Source organism: Carica papaya, chromosome 8 (assembly GCF_054855325.1).
Source record: "Carica papaya isolate Zhongbai chromosome 8, ASM5485532v1, whole genome shotgun sequence".
Lineage (NCBI taxonomy): Eukaryota > Viridiplantae > Streptophyta > Magnoliopsida > Brassicales > Caricaceae > Carica > Carica papaya.
The window spans coordinates 6,883,009-6,906,685 of record NC_142316.1 but is presented as its reverse complement, the minus strand read 5'-3'; the positions used below and the strand labels follow the sequence as shown (position 1 = coordinate 6,906,685).

At 34.0% G+C, this 23,677-nt stretch overlaps 2 protein-coding genes across 6 annotated transcripts; both read left to right on the top strand.

Moving 5' to 3' along the window:
- The first annotated feature begins 2,008 nt into the window (after positions 1–2,008).
- Positions 2,009–13,837, top strand: LOC110814253 (Protein kinase superfamily protein). Of its 5 annotated transcripts, XR_015814179.1 has the most exons (16): positions 2,009–2,633; positions 3,648–3,765; positions 3,860–3,918; positions 4,210–4,274; positions 4,696–4,789; positions 4,866–4,946; positions 5,113–5,221; positions 6,331–6,403; positions 6,481–6,902; positions 7,016–7,449; positions 8,156–8,450; positions 10,397–10,467; positions 11,931–12,162; positions 12,251–12,313; positions 12,716–12,875; positions 13,705–13,837. XR_015814179.1 is itself a non-coding variant. In XM_022041661.2 (14 exons), exons 1-13 carry the CDS (start codon positions 2,391–2,393, stop codon positions 12,159–12,161), a joined length of 2,295 nt encoding a protein of 764 aa, XP_021897353.1. In that variant the 5' UTR covers positions 2,009–2,390; the 3' UTR covers position 12,162; positions 12,251–12,459. The 5 variants fall into 5 exon arrangements, 2 of the variants coding, with proteins under 2 accessions (XP_021897353.1, XP_021897352.1); XR_015814178.1 differs by lacking the exons at positions 12,716–12,875; positions 13,705–13,837 and adding an exon at positions 12,485–12,530; XR_015814177.1 differs by lacking the exons at positions 12,716–12,875; positions 13,705–13,837 and adding an exon at positions 12,485–12,530 and having other exon boundaries at positions 11,931–12,313.
- Positions 12,884–20,177, top strand: LOC110814226 (uncharacterized). The gene is made up of 3 exons (XM_088210297.1): positions 12,884–15,782; positions 15,826–15,839; positions 17,707–20,177. Exons 1-3 carry the CDS (start codon positions 13,345–13,347, stop codon positions 20,175–20,177), a joined length of 4,923 nt encoding a protein of 1,640 aa, XP_088066423.1. The 5' UTR covers positions 12,884–13,344.
- Positions 20,178–23,677: the final 3,500 nt, after the last annotated feature.

The window sequence follows — 23,677 nt, the reverse complement described above, 5'->3', positions numbered from 1 at the left end:
ATCATAATATAAAAGTTAATATACATGGTCTATAAGAGGTAGATTACCAATTTTTTAAAAAATATAAAGTGTGTAATTCTTCTACCATTGTGATCACTGATTTTTTCTCTACAGGTTGACCGGAGCAAAATACCAAACTGCAATGTGAGCCGAAGGAGCCTCCGCACCGAAGAGCCCGACCGTCAGTGAGTTTCGATTTTTTGTATTTTTTCGGCCAACCAATGACCTTTAACGTATTTTCTCGCAGGATTTGATGCAAAATCGGCCGAAAATAGTCGACCCGAGGCGGACCGCCACTGCGGGCAACGATGCCGTCGTGGAAACACAGCGAAGCCGCCGTGCTGAAATTCCGAAATTGGCTAAAATTGGGTCCTGAGACTGATTTTGGATTTTTTAGGATATTTGTATGTATTTACAGCGCGTTTTAATTTTCGAAGAAAAATTTAAGGAACCCGTGGACGGCAAGTAAGCGTAGTCAACAATTTAGTTTTTTGGACATTAAATTGAGTAAGAATCCATCACCTGTTCTCTCTTATAGAATTGAAGTATAATTAACAATAATACAGTATTTTGTACAATTTAAAAAATATTCATAATTAATTACGAGTTACTAATGGAGTTAGAATTGGAAATTATCTATTATCGATTCTGTTGAATTATTTTATAGTTAATTATATGATACTATTTCATTGATCGATTTTATAGTTTTGAATGTATGTATTGTTTGATTTATGTGATTACCATTGAATTGGAAAATAGAGAATAAAGAAAAATATGAAATTATATGATTAAGTGAATGGATGAAACGACAATCTTATTGGATATCATGAGAGATGGTGGACGGACCAGGTGCAATAGGAAACTCTACCGTGAATGTTATCTCATATCGGACTGGGTATCGAGACTTTGTAATTTGATGCTCGTACCGGACGAGGTATGAGGACGATCCGTTTTACCCTCATATCGAACGCGGTATTGAAGTTTAGTAATTTGGTGTTCATACTGGACGAGGTATGTGGATGAGACCGTTAATTGATAATGATAAAGGAAATAGTTCACGTGTAGCAGAGACATCCATATAAATTCTCATGGATACCAACAGGCTGATGAAAATAGACAATTATTATTTGATTTATTGAATATGGATTTATAATGTGTGTATGTTACCGATTACATGTGAGATCATGATAAGTGCTATATTATTATCTTTATAGGTTGTTTTTATAAATCTCGTTATAGTAAGTGGACGGTAAATAGTTTTATTATTAATAAATATATTTATTTAATTAAGCACTCAATTAGTTGTTTTAATTTTTTATCAAAATTCATTTCTGTGTCGGTGAGTAACGTGATATTTTTATTGGGTTAGTGTAACTTATTTCTTATTTAACTATTTTAAATTAAGAGAACCAAGATATAGAGCCCGATCCACAAGAGAGTTGCGAGTAGGATATAAATTTTATTTATTTTCTATTTATTTCTTTAATTTTTTTGTATTTCATTCAAAAGAGTAATTTCCGTAACACTATTCGGAATTTTAAGTTTATGTGTAAAAAATGTAAACATCTAACTATTTATTTTACTTCCGCATTAAATTTATAATTTATTTTCTTTGAACATTCTGAGATCGTTACAAATTCATTATTAATATACTAATAAATTAAATTCTACCTAATAAATTAAATATTAAATAAATTATCTCAAATTCTTAGTATGCTTACAAAATGATTTAAACTTTAAGCAGCTGACATTAATCTTAATTACTAGACCATCACATTAGTATTATATTAAATAACATCGTTATTTATATAAAGTCTCTTTAATCGAAGTATTAATTACTTAATTATAAGCGTTGGGTTAAAATTGTAATTCTGCAACTCGCTAATCACGATTCTCCTTAAAAGTCAACAAGATGTATTGAAATTAGAGAATCGGTTGACGGAGCACCGTGGGGCTGACCACATACTAATATTTTCTCTTCTATTATTATGTCTTTGCTTCAGCTTTGTAGCTCTCTGCGCTTAATCCGAATCGCACTCGTTTCCCTCCGCTAAGAAGCAATCAAATCAAACACACTATCCTTAACTACAAAACATATTATTTTTTTTATCCTATAATTATTTGATTTGATAACAACAGTGTTTTATCGTTTTATAATAGATTAACATTAATCCAACTCCTCTCTCTCGTCATCTATCTCAATTACAGCCAATACGATCCTTTTAATTCTGGATTGAATCTTTCAAAAGATTCAATTACTGTGTCTTGAAAGCTAAATTCGAGTCTTCAATTCCAATAATTGGAGCTGCTTCCCGTTTGAAATCCTAGGGCTTTCGTTTTCCACGGCTGTTTTTCTTTCATTATTATTATTTTTTTCATTTTCCGGAAAAATGGCCCAATCGATTGGGAGGAGTAGGGTGATCGGGGACTACCTGGTGGGACGTCAAATCGGCTCTGGTTCCTTCTCGGTAGTGTGGCACGCGAGGCACCGGGTCCATGGAACCGAAGTGGCGATTAAGGAGATTGTCACGGGTCGGCTCAACAAGAAGCTGCAGGAGAGTCTCATGTCTGAGATTTTTATCTTGAAGAGGATTAACCATCCTAATATTATTCGCTTGCACGATATTATAGAGGTTTGTTTTATTAATGTTGTTTTTCTCTAATAAGCGTTTAAGCTTTTTGTTTGCTTGCGGACAAGTATAAGTTTTGAGTTAATGCATTTAGAAGTTGTTCACCCCTTCGTAGTTATTTTATTTATCGTTTTTACACAAAATTTTCTGTTTATTGACCAACGGGAAACTGAGTTTGTATCCATCAGTTAAACCTCAGCACCGCATGTATCCAACATTAGAAGATCTTATATAGTTTCAAATGCTCAGAGAAATTTTTTCCCCCTTTCACCAAATCTGACTCAAGATGTAGCGAAATTTCTTTTCCTTAAAAGCATTTACTACTAAAAAAATTCATGGGAGCACAAACATGTTGAATCTGCCCTTGTTTATGAAGTTTGAACATTTAAGTCCAATTGTCTGATGGATGAAGAATGAGGGAAGAAGTGAAAGCAGTTGGATTTAGTGCGAAATTTTTGGAAAATATATACTGCATCGTGCTATTTCATCAATTGATAGATGAGAGTTCCGGGAGTCACTACTCATGTGTAATCATGTTATATTTGGTAACATTAAACTTAATAAAACAAATTCTATACTAGTCATGTTTCTTTCTTGTAAAGCTTCTTAGATTGTCCAACATCAAAGAGCTTGTTAAGTGGCTGTATTTTTTGAAAATTTATGGCAAACGTGTAAAATTTGTCCTATCTATTGGTTTTATGCTTGCATGCACTGCCTTGCATTTTTGGGTCTTTGTGCCTGATTGCTCCCTTTTATTTTATATGATGAACTGAGTTTGGTAATGGTTTTGATTGGTGCATTTATGAATTTCAGCTTTTCAACAGCTTTTCTATTAATATTTGTGACAATTCCCATAGCTAGCATCTTTGAGTTATTACCATTAGTACACATCTTGAATAAAATGGATAGTTCTAGGCAAGTCTAAAGAAGATTAGTCAAGATATTTCTGTTTCAGTAATTTGTTGGGAATTTGAATTCTCCTTCCGGTAAGTTTTGTCTTATATTCATTTGGTGTAGGTTCCTGGAAAGATACATCTTGTGTTGGAGTACTGCAAAGGGGGCGATCTTTCTATGTACATTCAGCGACATGGAAGTGTTCCAGAATCAATTGCAAATCACTTCATGCAGCAGCTAGGTATGGAAATATGTTGTGGTGGTTGTATTCTCTTTGTTGCAATTTTCATTGGCTCAGTCATTTGATGATGTTTGAAATATTTTATTTGTAACAGTGGCTGGTTTACAAGTGCTGCGTGACAATAATCTGATACATAGAGATCTAAAGCCACAGGTTTGATTTCTGTATACCATGTGGCATGAATCTCGTGATTTGAGTTTGCATGCATCATAGTCTGTTCTTTTTGTGAATTATGTTGAAGCCACATTAAGAAACAACTCTTAATGAAATAAGAACACAAAAAATTAGGAAATTTCTGAATTTATGACATATTACAGATTTCCATAATGCAATAGATAACTTATATATCATACAAAAGGATATTGTGTTCTTTAATCTCATCATTGCGAAGAAATCTTGTGTGAAGGAGTTTATATTTATAATGATTTGTTATTCTTGGAACAGAATCTGCTCCTCTCCACAAATGACAGCTGTGCAGTTCTGAAGATTGCTGACTTTGGGTTTGCAAGGTAATCGTTACCAACATCTGATTCAACCACCTATAATTTCTGTTTATTCTTTCAAATTTATTGTGGATGTTGAGCCTGGCAGATGAGCCATAACTATAGCAATAACCATGTTTTTGGGGGTTTCTTTGATTGGCTTTCTGTGTACCTTTTTCTTTTGGCCGAGAGAAATGTAATTATGTATAATAATGAGGTACCAAGGAGATGTTCCCAAGTACTGGTTCTGTGTAATTACCTAGATGTTGTTGAAAGTGATCTTACCAAGTTCTGTTTTCTACTCATTCAAATTTCTTGATATTATTGACACAGATATTTAAGCCATAAGTATAACAACAGGACTCGTTCTTTTCTAGGGCTATGCATGGATGTGTCCCAATATTTTTCTCTTCTTGTATAATATTTGACTATTGCTTTTTATTGGCAGGTCTCTGCAACCTAGAGGGCTGGCAGAAACCTTGTGTGGTTCGCCACTTTACATGGCTCCCGAGATAATGCAACTTCAGAAATATGATGCAAAGGTGATATTTTTCTTTCTGATTAATATTTACAATTTTTTCTTTAATTACTTTTTCTTACATTTGACTTAATACGCAGGCAGATCTCTGGAGTGTCGGTGCCATTTTATTTCAACTGGTGACTGGAAAAACCCCTTTCACTGGAAACAATCAAATTCAGGTTCAGTATCTGTGTATTTTTAGTTTACTCCCCAAAAGAAAAAAAAAAACAAAAAAGAAAAAAGCTGGTGTAGTGTTAGTTGTATACCTGATCTGTGTCGGAGTAATTGTTGTCCTGAACCTTGTGACGCTTTTGACTTGTTCATTCTCTATCGTGTATTGTCCAGCTGCTCCAGAACATTATGAAATCAACTGAGCTACATTTTCCACCTGATGTAAAGGCTTTGAGTCCTGAATGCAAAAATCTGTGTCAGAAGTTGTTGCGACGTAATCCAGGTATTGGGAGATTATATTCATGATAACTTGAACTGTTACGAAAAGGTTCTCTGTGTATGAGCATTTGAATGTTTGTGCCTCTATGATCTGCTTCCTGCAAAAACGGATGAAAACAAACTTTGTTGTGAAAGAAAGGTGATGCAGAATACAAAGATCCTAAAGTGGACATATTTCTATAGTAAGATATATTTATGTAATTGTAATTTTTGTATATTATTTAGGTATTTAAGTTATTTAGAAACTAATATATGGAATGAGTTTATTATTTCCTATTTAGTTTGGATCTTATTTAGTTATTTTCTACTAAAAATTATTCTAATTCATTAGCTTATTTTCCTATTTCGTAGAATACCTAGATATACTTAAGAATTCCTAATTTATTTTAGCTTGGTGCCTATAAATAAGGCGCCTTACCATAGTTGTTTGGAAGATTCTTTATGATTATTATTCAAATATTGAAATATTATTATGATTATTGAGATCTGAGATCTCCAAGTTTTGTTCTTAATAAATTTCTCCAAGTTGTCTTCAAGCTTTCTATTTTCTACATCAAAAGGTAAACCTATTTCTTCTGGAAAGCTTGGTTGGAGGGTATAGACAGGGATAGTTCAGGCACTCGCTTAAGGTGGAGCTGGATTAGAGCAACTTAATTCTTGCACAGAGTAGATTTTATTTGAACCCTCCAATTTTCTGATAGATGTAATAATCTGAAATTATATGTGAATTCTGGTGTTTGCGGAACTTAATACTGATTCTTGTACCCTAAGTACCCAGGTTACTAATTCTGTTAAGATATGCACCTCATTGCTATTGAAGAAATCAAGCTGGCAAGTATGCCATAATTTCATATCTTTGAGATTCTATTAAATTTTAAGATTACAAGATCTATATATATACAAATTTTGCACTCCTAATTGGTCTGTATAAGGTGTGATGAGGTTATATCTGGCTTTCTATTTGTAGTTGGGCTGCATAAGCCAAATTGCTCGGCAGTTTATACAATTGCAATGAAGTTTTTCTTTTGTCAATAAAATCATAATTTGTTTGTTCTCTGTTCTCTCACAATTCTGCTAAAAATGTTTTAACCTTAATGAATCTTTGTCTAACAGTGGAAAGATTGACATTTGAAGAGTTCTTTAACCATCCATTCTTTTCTCGTAGAACACTGGATGAGCCATTGAGGTAACTGAGATAGTAGTCTTGGTCGTAAGTCTTCCAAGTGTTCATAATGATGAAATTTCATGGGTTTCTCTTTGCAGGAATAGGAGGGTTTCAAGAACAGGGGATGATTTTCCTTCAACCGAATGTAGTCTTGTGAGGAACACGGAGGAAACTTCTCAGGAAGATTGTCTGCCATTCTTTTTGGATGATGATTCTTGTGGACCTGACGGAAGCCCTTCATTTTCCAATAGAAGGTCCTCAGGGAAGTCTTTGCATGGTTTTGCTGTTGATGCAAGAGTTGATAGAAGTGAAACCATGTCTAGTGCCTTGAAGAATGTTGATAGAAGGGAAGCAGCATCTAATGCTCTTAATAATGTGGATCTTCCATCCAGATACACTAGTTCTAAACAGAAATCTGAAGCTACCAGTTTTCAGCTTGACAGCCGACTAACTTCAAATGAACATCTAACTACACCTCCAGAAACTATGGAAGCAAGATCAGTTAGCACTCGTTCAAGAGGTAACATCATTGGTTAGCACTCATCCAAAAACTATGGACGTTGTTCTCAAACATGTCTTTTGTCTTTTGGTTTTTTTAATTTTAATTTTAGTTTTGATGTTTGTGCTCTGCAGCTGGTGATTCACTGGAGCTGATAGATCAAGATTATGTTATGGTGTCTGGACCTCCCATGGATGTCTCATCTTCTTTGACTAGTGCATTGAAACCGAGCCGTATTCCGTCCAATACAGGGAGCCCCCCAATGGATGTGTCATCTTCATTGACAAGTGCAATGAAACGGAGCTCTATTCTGTTCAATACAGGAAGCCCCCCCTTAGAATATGTAAGCAACAACAATGCATCAACTGCCCCGTTGCCTATAGTTGGAGCCACACAAAATAATATATGTCCGATTGGAAGCTTAGAAAGTCAAAGCTCCGCACCTGGGACTTCTCAAGGATCTATGGATCTGGGAGATGCTTTTGAGCAGCCATCAACTCACTGCATGACAAGGATCAAGTCACTGCAGAAATGTGCAGCTGCTATCACAGAATTAGCAAATGAAAAGGCGAGTGACGGAATTCTTCTTCAAATGATTTTTTAAATGCAATGGCAATTTGAATTTGTCTTTAGGGCAGTAAGTGCATCTGCAGATGAGTGCATCATATAGAATACGGGTTCCTTTCTCTTTCACACATACTCATGGCTAGTGAGTTGGTAGATGGCGTACAGCTCCAAGTTCAGCACTGTGCTGATGCTACAAAAATAGCTGCCCTCAAGTGTTTGCTTTTTGTTTATGATGTCTATTACTTTTAAGGATTTTATCAACAAGATATTGTATATTGCTATCTTCTGAAACATTTAAGCCGGATCTATTAGGTAGATCATATCTTGATGTTTCTATAAGAGGTGTTGGTAGAGTTCATGCTGGGTCGTGGATTTAGTATTCATTTTGTAGGTTTTAAATTAGGACTGAAGTATATGACTTGAAATGACCTATAACATGGCTGAATAGTCTTTAATGGTCAAGATCAGATAAAACTTCTATCTTAGTCCGTCGATCAGGTTGTCTTAGTAATAAATAGTAAATGCAAGGTTTCCTTAGTGTAAAATAATTCAAGTCTGGGGATCTCTGCAGAGGGTAAGTTATAGTTGTTGCTTGGATATAGCTTCTTGGAGACCATCTGTTCCCTTTAAATATACCCTAGTTTGCTCTGCCGGAAGAGAATGCTGTGTATTTCTTGAAGAATAACATGCCACTGTTCTCTGAACAGATTGAGGCTGGCAGACAGTTAGAAGCTTTCTCAATCCAGCTTGTGATTCTTGCTATTTGGAAGCAAGCGCTGCATATTTGTCACACACAGGCTGTCTCAGCTATGGAAGTAAGTCCGAGCCCCGAGACTACTAGATTGAGGAGAAACACCAGCCAGAAGCACGGTACTCATGATGCTGAAGAATGCCTTGATGTTGCCAACAATGCTGAGCCAGAGGATATATCATCTCATATCGAAAGAGAATTTCTCCGGGAAGTTGAGCATGCTGAGGAACTTGCCAAGTTTATTGAGCCTGGTATGACTGTTGTTATATTACCTGACTGATACACAGTTTCCCTGTTTCTTTATGCTTTTGTTTGATACTCCTATATATAACCATGATTTATAAGATTAAATATCCCTGTTTATTTAGTAAACTTTTTAGTCCCTTGAGAATAAAATTTTTTGTCCCTTAAGGATGTTTAGTGCTTGAAAAATTTCCAGACATTTATATATTTCTTGTGGAGGCAGATTTCCTGGTCCCAAAAAATCAGTACTTGATAAATCCTACCACGAGGATATACATTGGCAAACCTATGAAATGGCGATGTTGTAGCATGCCATGAGGAGAATATTGATATTTCTAGGATCTTAAGTAAATGGGTCTATATTTTCTAGAAAAAAATTTACTATTTTAGTCCTCGAGTCACATTCTATGTTACGTTCAAATAACCTAGTTTCTATGTCATTTACGAGATAAAGTTCTTTGCTAATACCATTGAAAAAATTAACAAAGAAACATATGCAATAATCTACATATGGAGTCCAGTCTTTCTTGGGAACTGAAGACTGAACAAAGTAAGTGCATAACCCAAGAGTTTCCGAGATTGGTCTACACTTTATGTCCATCCAAATTTTAGTTTCAGAGAATCTCATCTTTTTTAATTGTCAAAATCTGCAAACTTGTCCCAAAAGTTAGTCAAATATAATGATGCCTTTAATTGGAAACTCAACTGAAGTGAGTCAACTCGATCCACAACCATCAACATCAAATGGGATCTACAGTAAGAGACGAGGAGAACTTTTAGAATAAAAAACAGGGTCCTTTTAGCTCTAAATTGGTTGAAGAGCCTGGAATTTTTTTGTGCATGTGTAAGTGTTAGGAACAGAATTCTTACTAGGGACAACCTAAAAAAAAGGGGCAAGTATTATTGTTAATGCCTGCCTGTGCCTTAAATGAGGGGAAATCCTCCGACAATCTCTTCCTTTGGTGCTCCAAGGTTAGGTGGTTGTGGGATTTTCCACTGAGGCTTCTCAATCTGTCATGGGCTGTTTCCATCTAGGTTGTGGATTTGGGAGGGGATGCTCAACGTTCTTATTACCATGTCTTGTTTTTTCTGTCATTCTGGAAGAAAGAGTCAAAATAGTTTTTAGGATATTTGCTCTCCTTTTGATAGAATGAGAGATAACTGGCTCCATTCTCTAAGCTTTTGGGAGTCTGATCACTCATGTTGAGGACCTAGGAATCTTGATTGATATTCCAACTCATGATCTTCTTTTAGGATTCTTGGGCGGCATCTCCTTAGTGCCTGTTAATAATACTTCTTTTCTTTCTGAAAAATTAGGAACATGGTAACGGTTGAAAAGGGCACCAAAGTTGACAATGTCGATGCAGGCACTGTGCAGTTGACTACTAGGAGAGTCTAAGCACCAATAACTAAACTGTGTTGGACTGGCAATGGCAGCACCAAAACACAGGATTGAACTCATTGTCTGTGACAAACAGATAGGCTGCAAAATATGTTGACTATCAACAGCTTAATAAACTGGCGGGCTGACACTGACGATTGATAATGGCTGATGAGGGGAGTGAGTAGCATTTTGAGAGTGTTGGAATGAGTTTGAGACTGAGGGAGAGACTGGAGAAAAATCCCATTGTGGTTCTTTGTTTTCGTTGATAGAATCATATGGGCTACACTTGGTGCGTAGCCCAAACAAGTCTTTTACATGTTGTGCTTTCTCTGTTAATTCTTAACAGTAACTAAGAAAAAAATTGCATTCACTAGAGAAGTTATAGTTTTGTAGAGTAAATCGTTAGAAAAATATTTTTTGGGATTAAAGTAAAATATGAAACATAATTCAAGAACTAACATGGTGATACACTCATTTTCTTAATGTGGATATGAAATTAAAAAAAGTTATGTCTTGGTTCTATTGTGTTTTAAGATGCTAAATAATATTTTCTCCTCATCATAATTGCAGGAAATATAGAGATGCCCGATGCAATGGAAACTATATTTCAAGCTGCCCTTGCTCTTGGCAGATATGGGGGAGTGAGTATTTTTTACTTTCATTTCATGTCTTTAGACTGTTTTATGTGCTGCATCATATAGACGATAATCTTTAACTAATTATAAAAGTCTGTTAGTAGATGCTTTAGATTAAGAATCCCAACCCTGACCTTTTCATTTTTCTTTTCTATTTTCCTTCATGTGTCTGTTATATAAATATATTATGTTTTAATATGCTAGATTCTGACTCTAGTCTTGAATTGAAAATTTATGTTTTTTATCAGTAACTATGTTTTGACAGCTCTATCTTAGCGTAAGAAGAACTTGGAATGGGGTTTATGGGATTGTCATGGTTGTCTGTGGGGTGTGTAGTTTTTCTCTGTTCTGTTCTCTCCTTTTGGTGGATTGGGGACATGCTCTGATTCTTCTTGTTCATTATGCGAATGTTACTACCACCATTCAATATGACTTCTTTTCTCTTTAACTAATTGTTATCCTATTTTGTATTCATTTGGGATGGATTTCTTGTTTCTATTTGACTAAGTTGATTAGAATTCACTTAGGTTGCATTAGTTAATTTTTTTGACTCGGTTTTTAGTCATATCCTAGTTCTAATATTTAAATTTAGTTTAATATACATAGAGGACATAATTTGTCATGTTTGAGTTATTTCTACCCGTGTCTTTAAATTTTCTTATGATGAAAATTTGGTTACTACTTTCCAAAGTGGGATTTGAGATAGGGCTGAGAACAATTCAAACACGACAAATTTTCTGATTACACATAATAAGACTATATGTGAAGTAAAACTAATAATTAGTTAGTATTTTATGACAAATAAACTAGAAGAAGCATTAGGATATGTTTGGGACAGATGAACAGTGGAAATTCATTTGTAAATGTTGGCTCAACTGTGAGGTAATGAAAATTCAGTTCCAAGGGGAAGAAAACTAAATTCCAAAGAAATTTTTTTCAAGTAGAATTAAATAATATATTTCAAAATTTAATTAGAGTTGAATTTTTCATCTCATGATTTTATTAAGTGTATATTTCCAAATGAATTCCACAGAATGATTTGTTTTGTTGTAGAACACCATTAGTGTACGCTGAAAATGGAACTATCATAACTGTGTTAAAAAAAAAAAAGAAAATAGAACTAATAAACTATTCTCGTTCCTCATCTCATTTATACTGCATTATTATCTCCATTTCATGGAATAAGACTCTCTCACCCCCCTATTTGATGGAATTAGCATTAGGAATCAAATTCATGAGCTGAAGACTAACTTTAACACGCCGCTGCGAGCATGAGGCAAGAAAGGTTAAATTAGCAGATAGAATTTGTGACCTTACATGCTATATTGTTAAATATTCCCAGTGAATTCCAGTTATTTATTTGTTTGTTTTTTTTTTTTTCTTAATTGAAATAGGATTGGTGATTGGAGAATTTAATAGAAAGTGAGATGTGAAGCCACCGATAAGTCTAATTGTATTTCATTTGGCAGGTGGAAGAGCTCATGGGTGCAACAGACAAAGCGAGTTTATTGTATTCGAAAGCATTGTGGTTGTTAGTCTTCCTTCTAGTGGAAGCACCATCTCTTATTCTCAATCCTCCATTTTCTCTCACAAACTCGGATAGGTATAGACTTCAAACTTATATAGATATCCTTAACAACAGGAAAAATCATCTGAGATCTCAGAAGACGGCTGATCTCAATTGGAAGAATCAGCCATGAAGTAAGAATTAGAATTTTTTTTTTTTTTTTCTACTTGTTTGCTTGATGAAGTTGCCCAGTTTCACTGTGTAAAATTATTCTTTGTACAGCAATTCTTTGAGTGAGCGGGAATTAGGATGTTGGCAGGGGGTCATCCTGCATTGAAATGTGGGGTGGGTGTTGTAATGCTTCTCTCTCTGTAATTTAAGGAATGATCAACCTTCTTCTGTTTGATGATTGATCATGATGCCTTATTTGAATGTTGTTATTTTTCCGACCGGGGATTGGGCAGTAATGTGCTCTCTTCTATTTCTCTGAAGATATCTTTTTACTGCACCTCTCAGATTCTTTGCTGCGAATGATAAACATGCACTTTTTTACTTGGGCAAATGGATAATGTGAATAAAATTATTGAGGTAGGAAAAGCTATATGAGATTTCTTTTGAGGTTTGGATATAATTGTTAATGTCTCTGTTTTTTTTTTTAACAAAATCATAAATTTTTATTAAATTCAATTTTAATTTCTTAATAGACATTCAAAAATAATTTTTATTAATTCAATGTCATTTTCTTAGGATGTGAAGTGTTTCCTCCGCACCTCACTCCACCACCATGACGCCCTGCCCTCCTCGTGAAGGTAAAATTATTTATTGGCTGTTGACTCACCACTTTCCACTTTGGACCACTTCCATTAAAAAGAAAAGACAACGACTGCGCTTTTAACTTCTAGTTAAGGTACGGGGTTTTGAATGTTATTGAGAATGCAAGTTGATTATTTTTTTTAGTACATTATATAGAAGAATGAGTTATAATATTTAAATTAGTGATACACATATTAACAGCACTCAGGAATTAATATGACTATTACCAAAGATAGCAAATCTTTGTCTTCTGCATGTATTTATTAAAAAAAAAATAATTAAAAAATTGATTTATTAGAGTATAATTACTACATAATTTATCAAAACGCACATGTACAAAAATTAAACACGAGTCTTCCCAACTCTGTTCTCTGTTCTAATGGAATCATTCCTATTCAACTGTCGTGACAACAATTGATAGCTAGACCTCCCTTCTTTTTCACACATGTACTGGCACATTGACCTCCTAATCAACTCAAAGTCATTCCAATCTACAACCTTTAATCACGAACCAGTAAGCCGATGGGTCATCGATCACCTGCTTAAACTCTGCAAACTCAGCCATGGCATTCCGAGTTCTGCCCTCTCCCGTTTACGTTTCTTTCCTCATTTTTATCTTCTTCCTTTTCTTGGTTTTGGCAAACTCAAGGACTCAAAACTTTCTCCCAGTAGGTTCTTCTTTGTCAGTTGAAGATGATTCAGACCTCCTAATATCTCCAGACAAAACTTTCACCTGTGGCTTTTATGGCCATGGTGAAAATGCTTACTGGTTCTCCATTTGGTTCACCAATTCTTGGAATAGAACCGTTGTTTGGATGGCTAACCGGGACAGACCCGTTAACGGCAAGGGCTCAAGACTCTCTTTCCGGCGACATGACGGCGTCATGTTCCTAACTGACGTTGATAATTCCGTCATTTGGCAGACTGAATCCGGCGACGGTGGTGTCATCGGGGCAGAGCTTTTGAATTCAGGAAACCTTGTGGTAAGACACCGAAACGATACCGTCTTATGGCAAAGCTTTGATTTTCCCACCGATACGCTTCTTCCTACCCAACCTTTTACTAAGAACAAGAAGCTTATTTCTGGATTAGGAACTGGGAATTATGCTCCGGGATACTTTGTTTTCTTTTATGATAATGATAATGTGTTGAAGTTGATGTACAATGGACCCGATATTACAAGCTTGTATTGGCCTAATCCTGATTCTTACGTCTTCCCAAACGGAAGAACAAACTATAACAGTAGCAGAATTGCTGTTTTAGATGACGAGGGTAGGTTTTCATCAAGCGATAATTTTCATTTCAATGCTTCTGATATGGGATTTGGCATCAAGAGGAGGCTTACAATGGATTATGATGGAAACCTCAGGCTTTACAGTCTGAACAACACCTCTGGAACGTGGGTGATTTCATGGGTATCAATGAAGCGACAATGCAGCGTACATGGTGCCTGTGGGAAAAATGGGATTTGCATTTATGCACCAAATCCAAAATGCTCGTGTCCTCCTGGGTATGAAATGGCTCAGCCTCGTGACTGGACTCAAGGTTGTAAGCCTAAGTTCAAGCAAACCTGCTCAAATGATTCCCAATCTCAAGAGTTCAAATTTGTGGAGCTTCTACATGTAGATTTCTGGGGGTTTGATTTCTATTACAATTCTACTACAACATTCAATTTTTGTATGCAGCAGTGCTTGGGTGATTGTCTCTGTGAAGGATTTAGTTACAGGCTTGATGGGGAAGCTAGATGTTTTGCTAAAAGGATTCTTATGAATGGTCTCATGTCTCCAGACTTTCCAGGCAGCTTGTATCTAAAGTATCCAATGAATTTTGAGGCGCCAGATTCCACCCTTTTCAATGTCATACATCCCACATGTAACCCAAATGACACAGTCACTCTGGGCTCTCCTTCTATGTATGGTAGTGATAATAGTAAAAGGACAAGATGGTACTATCTCTACTGGTTTATCTCTGTTCTTGGTGCAATTGAAGTTTTCTTCATAGCATCAGCTTGGTGGTTTCTTTTTCTTGGAGGCCATGTTGTCCCAAGTTCGGTCGAAGATGGGTATCAAGCCATACTGAGCCAGTTCAGGAGGTTTTCTTATGACGAACTCAAGAAGGCTACCAATAAAATGAAGGAAGAATTGGGAAGAGGAGGTTCTGGTGTTGTTTACAAGGGTGTTCTAAAGGATGAAAGAGTGGTTGCTGTGAAGAAATTGAATGATGCTAGCCAAGGAGAAGAGATGTTTTGGACAGAAGTAAGCACAATTGGGAAGATTAGTCATATGAATTTAGTGAGAATGTTTGGATTCTGTTCTGAAAAGAAACAGAGACTGCTGGTATACGAGTACATGCAAAATGGTTCACTTGACAAACATTTATTTTCACCAGGGATCATTGGATGGAAAGAGAGGTTTAAGATTGCCTTAGGGACAGCCAAGGGTTTAGGATATCTTCATCATGAGTGTCTAGAATGGATTATACATTGTGATGTGAAGCCTGAGAATGTACTTTTAGATAGTGATTTTGAACCCAAGATTTCTGATTTTGGTCTGGCTAAATTGTTTCAGAGAGAAGGCAACATTTCAAAAATCTCTCTCATTCGTGGCACGAAAGGTTACTTGGCACCCGAGTGGGCAATGAACCTTCCTATCACTGCAAAAGTGGATGTATATAGTTATGGGATTGTGATTCTTGAAATGGTGAAGGGAATTCGAATTTCGAATTGGTTGGACAAGGAGGATTGCAATGAAGCAGATGAGACAGGGTTGGGGAGATTTATCAGGATATTGAAAAGAAAAATTGAGTGTGGAGATGAGTCATGGGTGGAAGAGACAGTTGATGAAAGATTGAATGGTGAATTCAACATGAAGCAGGTGGCTAAAATGGTTGAAATTGGGATATCTTGTGTGGAAGAAGATAGAAACAAGAGACCCACCATGAAATCAGTAGTAGAAGCTCTATTACAATGTGATGATCTCTCTGACAATGTTCATGCTCTGATGTAAAAATTCTTCCAGATGTAACACTGGTTTGTCTAAATTAAGGTTGATGTCCAGCTGTTTCTGTTGAATAAATGTAATGTAACATGAGTTTAGAACGGTGAAATATTGTGCTTTCTAACAATTATTCAGTCTTAAAAGGAAATATTGTGCTTTCAAATCTATCTATTTAGCTCAATTTTTTCAAAATTAAATATAATAAATTTTCTAGAAAACACTCGAACAACTTTTCAAATTTTTTTCATATATTATCTTATTGTTATTTTTTAAAATATTGATTTCTTAATTGACTAAAGTTTTATATTTTATGTGTATAATCTCATAAATTTTGCCATTCTTAATGAAAATTTAGATTTATAAGCAGAGACTAAAAAATTAGATTTATCATTTTATTTTAATCAATTCAAAAATAAGAGAAAGAACTTATGTCACATTTAGGTATCTTAATTGAAATATTTGTAAACAATATTTTTCATATAAGTGTTCTTGTTTTTCTATCTTTAATGATTTTTTATACAAAAAAAAAAATTAGAGAGTTCTCAAATATGAGACTATAAAAACATATTTAACATCAGAAAAATTATGTGATTAAAATATCAAAGAATCCAAAAATTTAAAACAAAATATCAAATAAAAGTCTGATCACTTTTTCTTTTATTAATGAAGAAGTGCATATTTTACACAAATTTTTTTTAATAATAATATGAAATAATAGTATCATTGAATCAGATATATAAAATCATTTTAAATATACGAATTTCCAAACCAAAAACAATTGTTGAACCTAAAATCTTAATCAGAAAATATAGATAAAATATTATAATAAAACATTATCATGATACCATTCCTAAGAGAAAAAACAAACTCAAATTAAAATGTCAATAATTAGAATATTAAGGCCACTAACAGTTTTTTCATATTAAATACCAAAAATTAATGTCATCAAATTAAATATAAACGAGAATATTTTATTTTATTTACATCAACTTAATTAAGTATATAATATATTACTAAAATTTTCATAAAACATATTACTGAAGACAAAAGAGTCCACTGAATTAAAATACATATTTTACTTATTAAAATAGAAGTGCACCAGCTGTTGAATGATATATTATCCTCAATTTTGATGAATTCCATTAATTTTTTTAATTGTCAACTTGTGTATAACATAACAATTAAATTTGAGTTAATTACATTTATAAGGTGTTTTGATGCCACTTATCAAAATATTAAAAGACCACCTATATTCTTTCCTGATATATTATTCACTCAAACTTTTTCATTTTTCAAATATATATATATATATATATTGTATAGGTAATGCTAGGAGGCAACAATACCCAAATAGAAGATTCAAATATTATAAATTAACAAGACATCCTTAGTGTTTGCATATAAAGAAATAAAACAAACAGTTATAGATTTACACACAACTACAGGAATTATGGATCCAAATAACTCATATATACAATTACTGGATTAAATACCAAGTCAATCACATACATTATGCCATTATCAAAGCGGTTTGAGGAATGAAACAGAGATAAATTAATAAAGTCAAACTGCAATAAATCAATTGGGCCGGCACCAAGAGAGACAAAAAATCATGGCTGACATTAATATGATGCTGAAGATCTTTCCTTTATGAAACAATAATGCAAATCATTAATTAAAAAAGAAAAATGAAGTTTCTGATGGAGATGGACATGCAGTCTTCCTCTTTCGACTGATATTTTTTTAAGTTTAAGAAAAGCCGCCAATCCTGATGATTATTGATGTGTTGAATCTAAAAGCCAGATTCCAACAAGACATGACAATTATTGAATTTATTTAAAGAATATCTACTCGTTGAGAAAAAAGCTAAAAGCTAAAAGCTAAAACCCACAACTTCATCATCTCTCAATCTGCTTACGATTATGGCAGCAGCTAAGCGAATTTCCCATGCTAACACATCTTCACCATATTCTTCTGGGTATAAAGCTTCTAAGAAACCAAGGAGCGCAGTTACACAACTTACCAGCTTGTTCTTACTCTTGATCCTCCTGTTTCCAATTACTGTGGTGCGGGGTTTATCTGGGCAGCAGCAAAGATTAAAGCAGGGAAGCTCTTTGTCTGTTGAGAATCTGAATAACTTGCTGGTTTCTCCTAAGGGGACTTTCTCAAGTGGATTCTATAAGGTGGGAAAAAACGCCTATTGCTTTTCAATCTGGTTCACCAATTCTTTTGACAAAACTGTTGTTTGGATAGCAAATAGAGATAATCCTGTTAATGGAAAGAATTCTCGGTTGACCATCCATGGAAATGGCAACCTGGCCTTAACTGATGGTGATGGTTCAACTGTATGGTCGACCAATACATTTTTGGAATCAGGAGAAGAAGTAAGGCTTCTTGAAACTGGCAATCTGGTATTAACCAACAAAGCAGGGAGAATCATTTGGGAGAGTTTCAAATTTCCTACAGATACCCTGCTTGCATTGCAGCCACTTACCAAGAATACAACCTTGGTCTCTGCAAGAAACCAAGGTAAGTTCCTATCAGGATTCTACAACTTGAAATTTGATGATAACAATGTCTTGAATCTTGTCTACAATGGTCCTCAAATTTCCAGCGTTTATTGGCCTAGTAACATTGTCAATGTTTTCGATAGCGGTAGAACACCTTATAATAGCACCAGGAGAGCAATTCTGCATGAAGATGGACGGTTTGCTTCTAGTGATAATCTCATATTCAACGCATCTGATTCGGGAGCCAGGCTGAATAGGCGCTTGACATTGGATCATGACGGGGTTGTGAGATTGTACAGCTTAGACGAGTCAACCGGCCTGTGGAACATCTCATGGCAGCCTGGTGGTCTTAACACTTGCCTGGTTCATGGATTGTGTGGAGCATATGCCGTTTGCACTTATAAAAACCCAAAAACCACTTGCACCTGCCCTGATGGTTTCCGCAGAAGTGATCCTGCAGACTGGTCTAAGGGTTGCTCACCTAGGTTTAAGATGACTTGTAACCCAGCTGACTTGGATTTTCTGGAGCTTCCCAGGGTAGATTATTTTGGATACGACTTAGAAACTTTTAGCACCGGTGTTAGTCTTGAACACTGCCAGAATCTATGCCTGAATGATTGCAGATGCAGAGGGTTCGGATATGCATTGGATGGACAAGGACAATGTTTCCCAAAAGGCAGCCTTCTCAACGGTCATTCTTTGCCAAATACTCGCATCATTATGTATGTAAAAGTTCCCAGACGACTAAGAAGCTCTTTTGGACAAACGGTGAAGGCAAAAGTTGATGAATTGAACTGTTCAACTGCAGAGGTTATAATTAACAACAGCAGTGATAAACAAAAAACCAATAACGACCGCTACCTGAAATATCTAACCGGCTTTCTGATTGCTGTTGCTTTGATTGAAATAATCCTCTTCTTTTTAGGATGGTGGTATTTCTTAAGAAAGCGTGTTCATGATGAAATGGTTAATATGGGTTACAATATCGTACGAGCTTTAGGCTTCAAAAGATTTACTTATGCAGAGCTACAAAGCGCTACAAGAAACTTCAAAGAAGAGATAGGAAAAGGGGGATTCGGGACTGTTTACAAAGGAGTTCTTGATGACGAAAGAGCTGTTGCTGTAAAAAGACTAGAAGGTGCTTTGCAAGGAGAAGCAGAATTTTGGGCAGAGGTGAGCATTATAGGGAAGATTAATCATAGGAATCTGGTGAAATTGTGGGGATTTTGTGCTGAGAAAGGCCACAAAATACTAGTTTATGAGTTTTTGGAAAATGGATCACTCGATCGAATCTTGTTCACAGATTTAGCAGACACATTAGGATGGGAGCAAAGATACAACATTGCAGTTGGGACAGCAAAGGGCTTGTCGTACTTACACGAAGAGTGCTTGGAGTGGGTACTCCACTGCGATGTCAAAGCTGAAAACATACTATTAGACGATTGTTTTGAGGCCAAAGTAGCAGATTTTGGCATGTCAAAACTATTCAAAAAAGAGATTAATGAAAGTGGATTTTCTAGGGTTAGAGGCACCAGAGGGTATTTGGCTCCTGAATGGATGTTGAACCTGAAAATTGATGCCAAGGCAGACGTGTATAGCTATGGGGTTGTCCTGTTGGAATTACTGACCGGAAAAACAGCATCAGGTTTTCAATCGACCAAGGTGCATGACAACGAGTGCAACCATTTGGTACAATGGGTGACACAGAAGATACAAGTAGAAGGACCTGAAAAAATATTTGATGAGAGAGTTAATGGCGAAGATAGTAAGGAAAAGCTGAAAAGAATGTTGACAGTTGCAATGTTGTGCATTAGAGAAGATCGGGATACAAGGCCTGCTATGAGTAAAGTTGTGGAGCTTTTAGTTGAGAACGATGAAATTCATATTTGAGCAAAAAGATTTGTAAATTCTGAGCAGACAGATTCGGATGATTAATGTTGTAGAATTATAAAAACATTTAACAGATATGTAAAACTACCTTCATATATACCTCTTTCCTTCTCCATCTCTCTTCCTTTTTCCTCGAGTCAATGAAGAATCCCTGCAACGGCGCTCATTTTCTGCGCCTTCTATCCTGTCAAGTCTTTTTTCTCTGCTCTTTTCTCAGTTCAGCCTCTTTCTTTTTTCGCTGCCTCGCTTTTGGCTCTGCAATTCTTCACCCCAAATAAATCCTTCCTTGCCGTCGAAGGCTCGAGCTCTGTTCTCTGCCGCACCAGTCTCGTGTTATCTGATTCAAGCTATCTCTACTTTCACTCGTGTCTTTCTCCATCAAGTGGATCATATTCTGGTCTCTTCCACTCTGTTTTCGATTCCCTAGAATTTCCATTTCAGAGAAAACCAGACGATTCCTTTCGTCCGGATTTATGGATGAAGCTTCGAGAAGAAAGAGGAGAACGAATAACCAAAAAAAGAAAAAACACAAAAGAGGAAGAAGAAAACTTAAACGCGTCGTTTCATCTCCTCTTCAAACTTGGCTGGGCCCACGTTCGTTTGGGCCAATCAGTTAATTCTACATTAGATTCGAACTTGAAATTTATATTTATTTATTTTTTGATGAAAGATATTCATTTTGCTTAAATTAATCGAATTTGAAACTAAAAGTATTTTGTTCAATAATCCATGAAAAGTGTTTATTTATCTGCTAATAAATTAAATATGTTTTATTTACTCACAAAAATTAAATTATACAAATGTGTAACATGTTCCATAAATAATGATATTTTTAATATTAATGTTAAAAATATTTATAAAACTTATAAATAAATTAAATAAAAAAATGTTATAGTAGCTATTTATTAAATTACTAAATTAAATTTAATGTAATTCGAATTAAATTGACTTTGAACTCGATTTTAAATTATTGCTAAACAAACTGAATTCAAGCTTAAAAAGTATCTGAATCAAGATTACAAGTTGCATTTGAGTTTCGTATAAATTTTTTTAAAAAATTGAATTTAAATATTTAGATGTACGAATTGTTGTCACTCATCTTATGACAAATATATATATATATATACATATATAATTTAGTGTTAATATTATTATATCAAGCTATATAATAAAAATATACTAATTATTTACAAAATTAATTTAACTATTTTTAACTCTATGTATCTCGGTTATCGTAGTTGATTGTATGATTCAATCAATATAAATATATTCATTTCATATATACTTAATTTAATTATTTATGTGTACCGTTTAAAACAATTAGCATATAATTAAAATAATTAATATGTTCATTGTATATTATATATTTAACTATTGCATGCTTACTAATTTTGAAATATTTTTTTTAATTAATAATACATTATCTAGAAGAACAAGTATTTAAATTTGTGATCATTATTATATATTTTATATAATAATTAATTATGAAATATTTAATAGCGGTAAAAATACAGGACTTTACTTAATAATTTTTAAATTTATATAATATCTTTATTCATTTTTATGAGAATATATAGTCAAACTTATAAATATTAATATATATCAAATATAATATTTTTTATTGTATATTATAGTTAATATTTATTTTAATTTATACAGAATAAAAACATGTTAATGATAACAGCACAAATACAAATAATTAAATAATAATATTATTTTATTATATAACTATTTTAAAAGTTTTATAAAAAAATAAAAAATATATTCATATAACTATATTAACTATACATTTTAAAAAGTGGGAACAAAAGATTAAAATAATAATTTAGTCATTATACTATTATTTTTATTTAAATTAATTTATACTTTAATTTTTTGTTAAATTGGTTTATGTATTTTTTGAAAAAAAAAAAATTGATTTAATCCCTTTATATTAATAGAAGTTAAAACCTTTAATTTAGACGTCATGTATCAGTTGAATGTCATGTTACATGTCACATGACATCTAACACGACATTAAAATTTTTTAACTTAAATCGGTTCAAACAAATTCATAAATAAAACTATAATTGTGTATGAAGTTGTTTAATTTTTTTTATAAAGTGTATGAAGTTGTTTAATTTTTTTTATAAAAAAAACTTTAATTTTTAATTTTTTATGTCCCCAAACTCGAACCATTCTTTTTACTAGAGTTTAATCATTGGGGGGTCTTTGATATCCTCATCTTTCAACAACCAAGATTGACGTCAAAATGACCCTTCACCTTTGATCATCATCATCATATTCTTATTCAACATCGCACATCAATTATCTGCCAACTCCTCATCACCTTATTCAAGTTGTCTCTCAGTCTGACTTCCTGGTGACTCATTGTCTCTTCTCATTTCTCTTCATTGAATCCCCCCTTTATGGCACTCTAAATAGCTAATTCCACATATCACTACTCTTTCTACCCATACCTCTACATCTCCACCCTCTTGTTTCTCTTAGATATCACCAAATCCCTCTCGTAATTCATCTTTACCATTATCAACATCACCATGTTCGAGATCAAAACTTCTTCCCACAATTACACAATCTTTGAGACCCACCTCAAAAACCTCAACCCTTGTAAATAATAGGCCTTGCATGATTGTCTCGAGCTCTTCAAAGACATAATTTTCGATCTGAAGTATGCCATTTTTTATCTCTCTTATAAAAAATATGTTGTCAAAAACTAATATGACTTGCAAACATTACTGAATGCCGACATGACTAACCAACACATGTGCCTTGATGGTTTTAGTCAAAGTATTCTCACAACTTCCTCAATCCCACCATTGATGTTACTAGTCACTACCATTGCCACAACTTTAGTATTGGTTTTTGTGTCTAGCCCACATTGATAAATTAGTAAATTAAAAATAAAAAAATAGAAGAAAAATTATGGCTGCAGTTTCCTCTTATATATATATACACACTACACAAAATAGAAGAGGGCAAAAAACGCATATCCAGAAAAGCATCACTCTCACGCAGTTTCCTCTGCGCACTATTCCCAAGATAGAAAATGAAGGGTTATTTAGTTATCTACACAGAAATCAAGACAAGGTTTATTGACAAAGATTAATAACTTTTCTTTGTTAATTTTTGAATCAATTTTTTAGAGAATTATTATTTCTAATTATCTTAGTGTGATCATTCAAGAGAGAGTAAATATGATTAGAGGGATTTGTGTATTTCTCCTTAACATTGTATATTTGATTTTTCTGATAGTAGATTTGATTCAGAACTTATATCGTAGTTTTTCTCTCAACACTAGAGAGTTTTTCACGTAAATTTTGTGTCCTTTATTTTTGTGATTATTTTTTTATTTGTATTGGAACTGTTAACTGATTGGTTGGCTTGAAAATATTAAATTAAGATTCTCTGAATTAATTTTGAGATTGCCTTAATTTACACAAATAAATTAGAATATTTAAAAAACCTAATAAGTGATATCAGAGCTTAGTTGACTAGTT

Bases quoted from the DNA above. Each gene is read 5' to 3' on its own strand.
- LOC110814226 (XM_088210297.1), top strand. From the start codon at position 13,345: ATGGCATTCCGAGTTCTGCCCTCTCCCGTTTACGTTTCTTTCCTCATT.
- LOC110814253 (XM_022041661.2), top strand. From the start codon at position 2,391: ATGGCCCAATCGATTGGGAGGAGTAGGGTGATCGGGGACTACCTGGTG. The intron at 4,790-4,865 runs GTGATATTTTTC...CTTAATACGCAG, and splicing joins TTCAGAAATATGATGCAAAG to GCAGATCTCTGGAGTGTCGG. The intron at 6,903-7,015 runs GTAACATCATTG...TGTGCTCTGCAG, and splicing joins AGTTAGCACTCGTTCAAGAG to CTGGTGATTCACTGGAGCTG.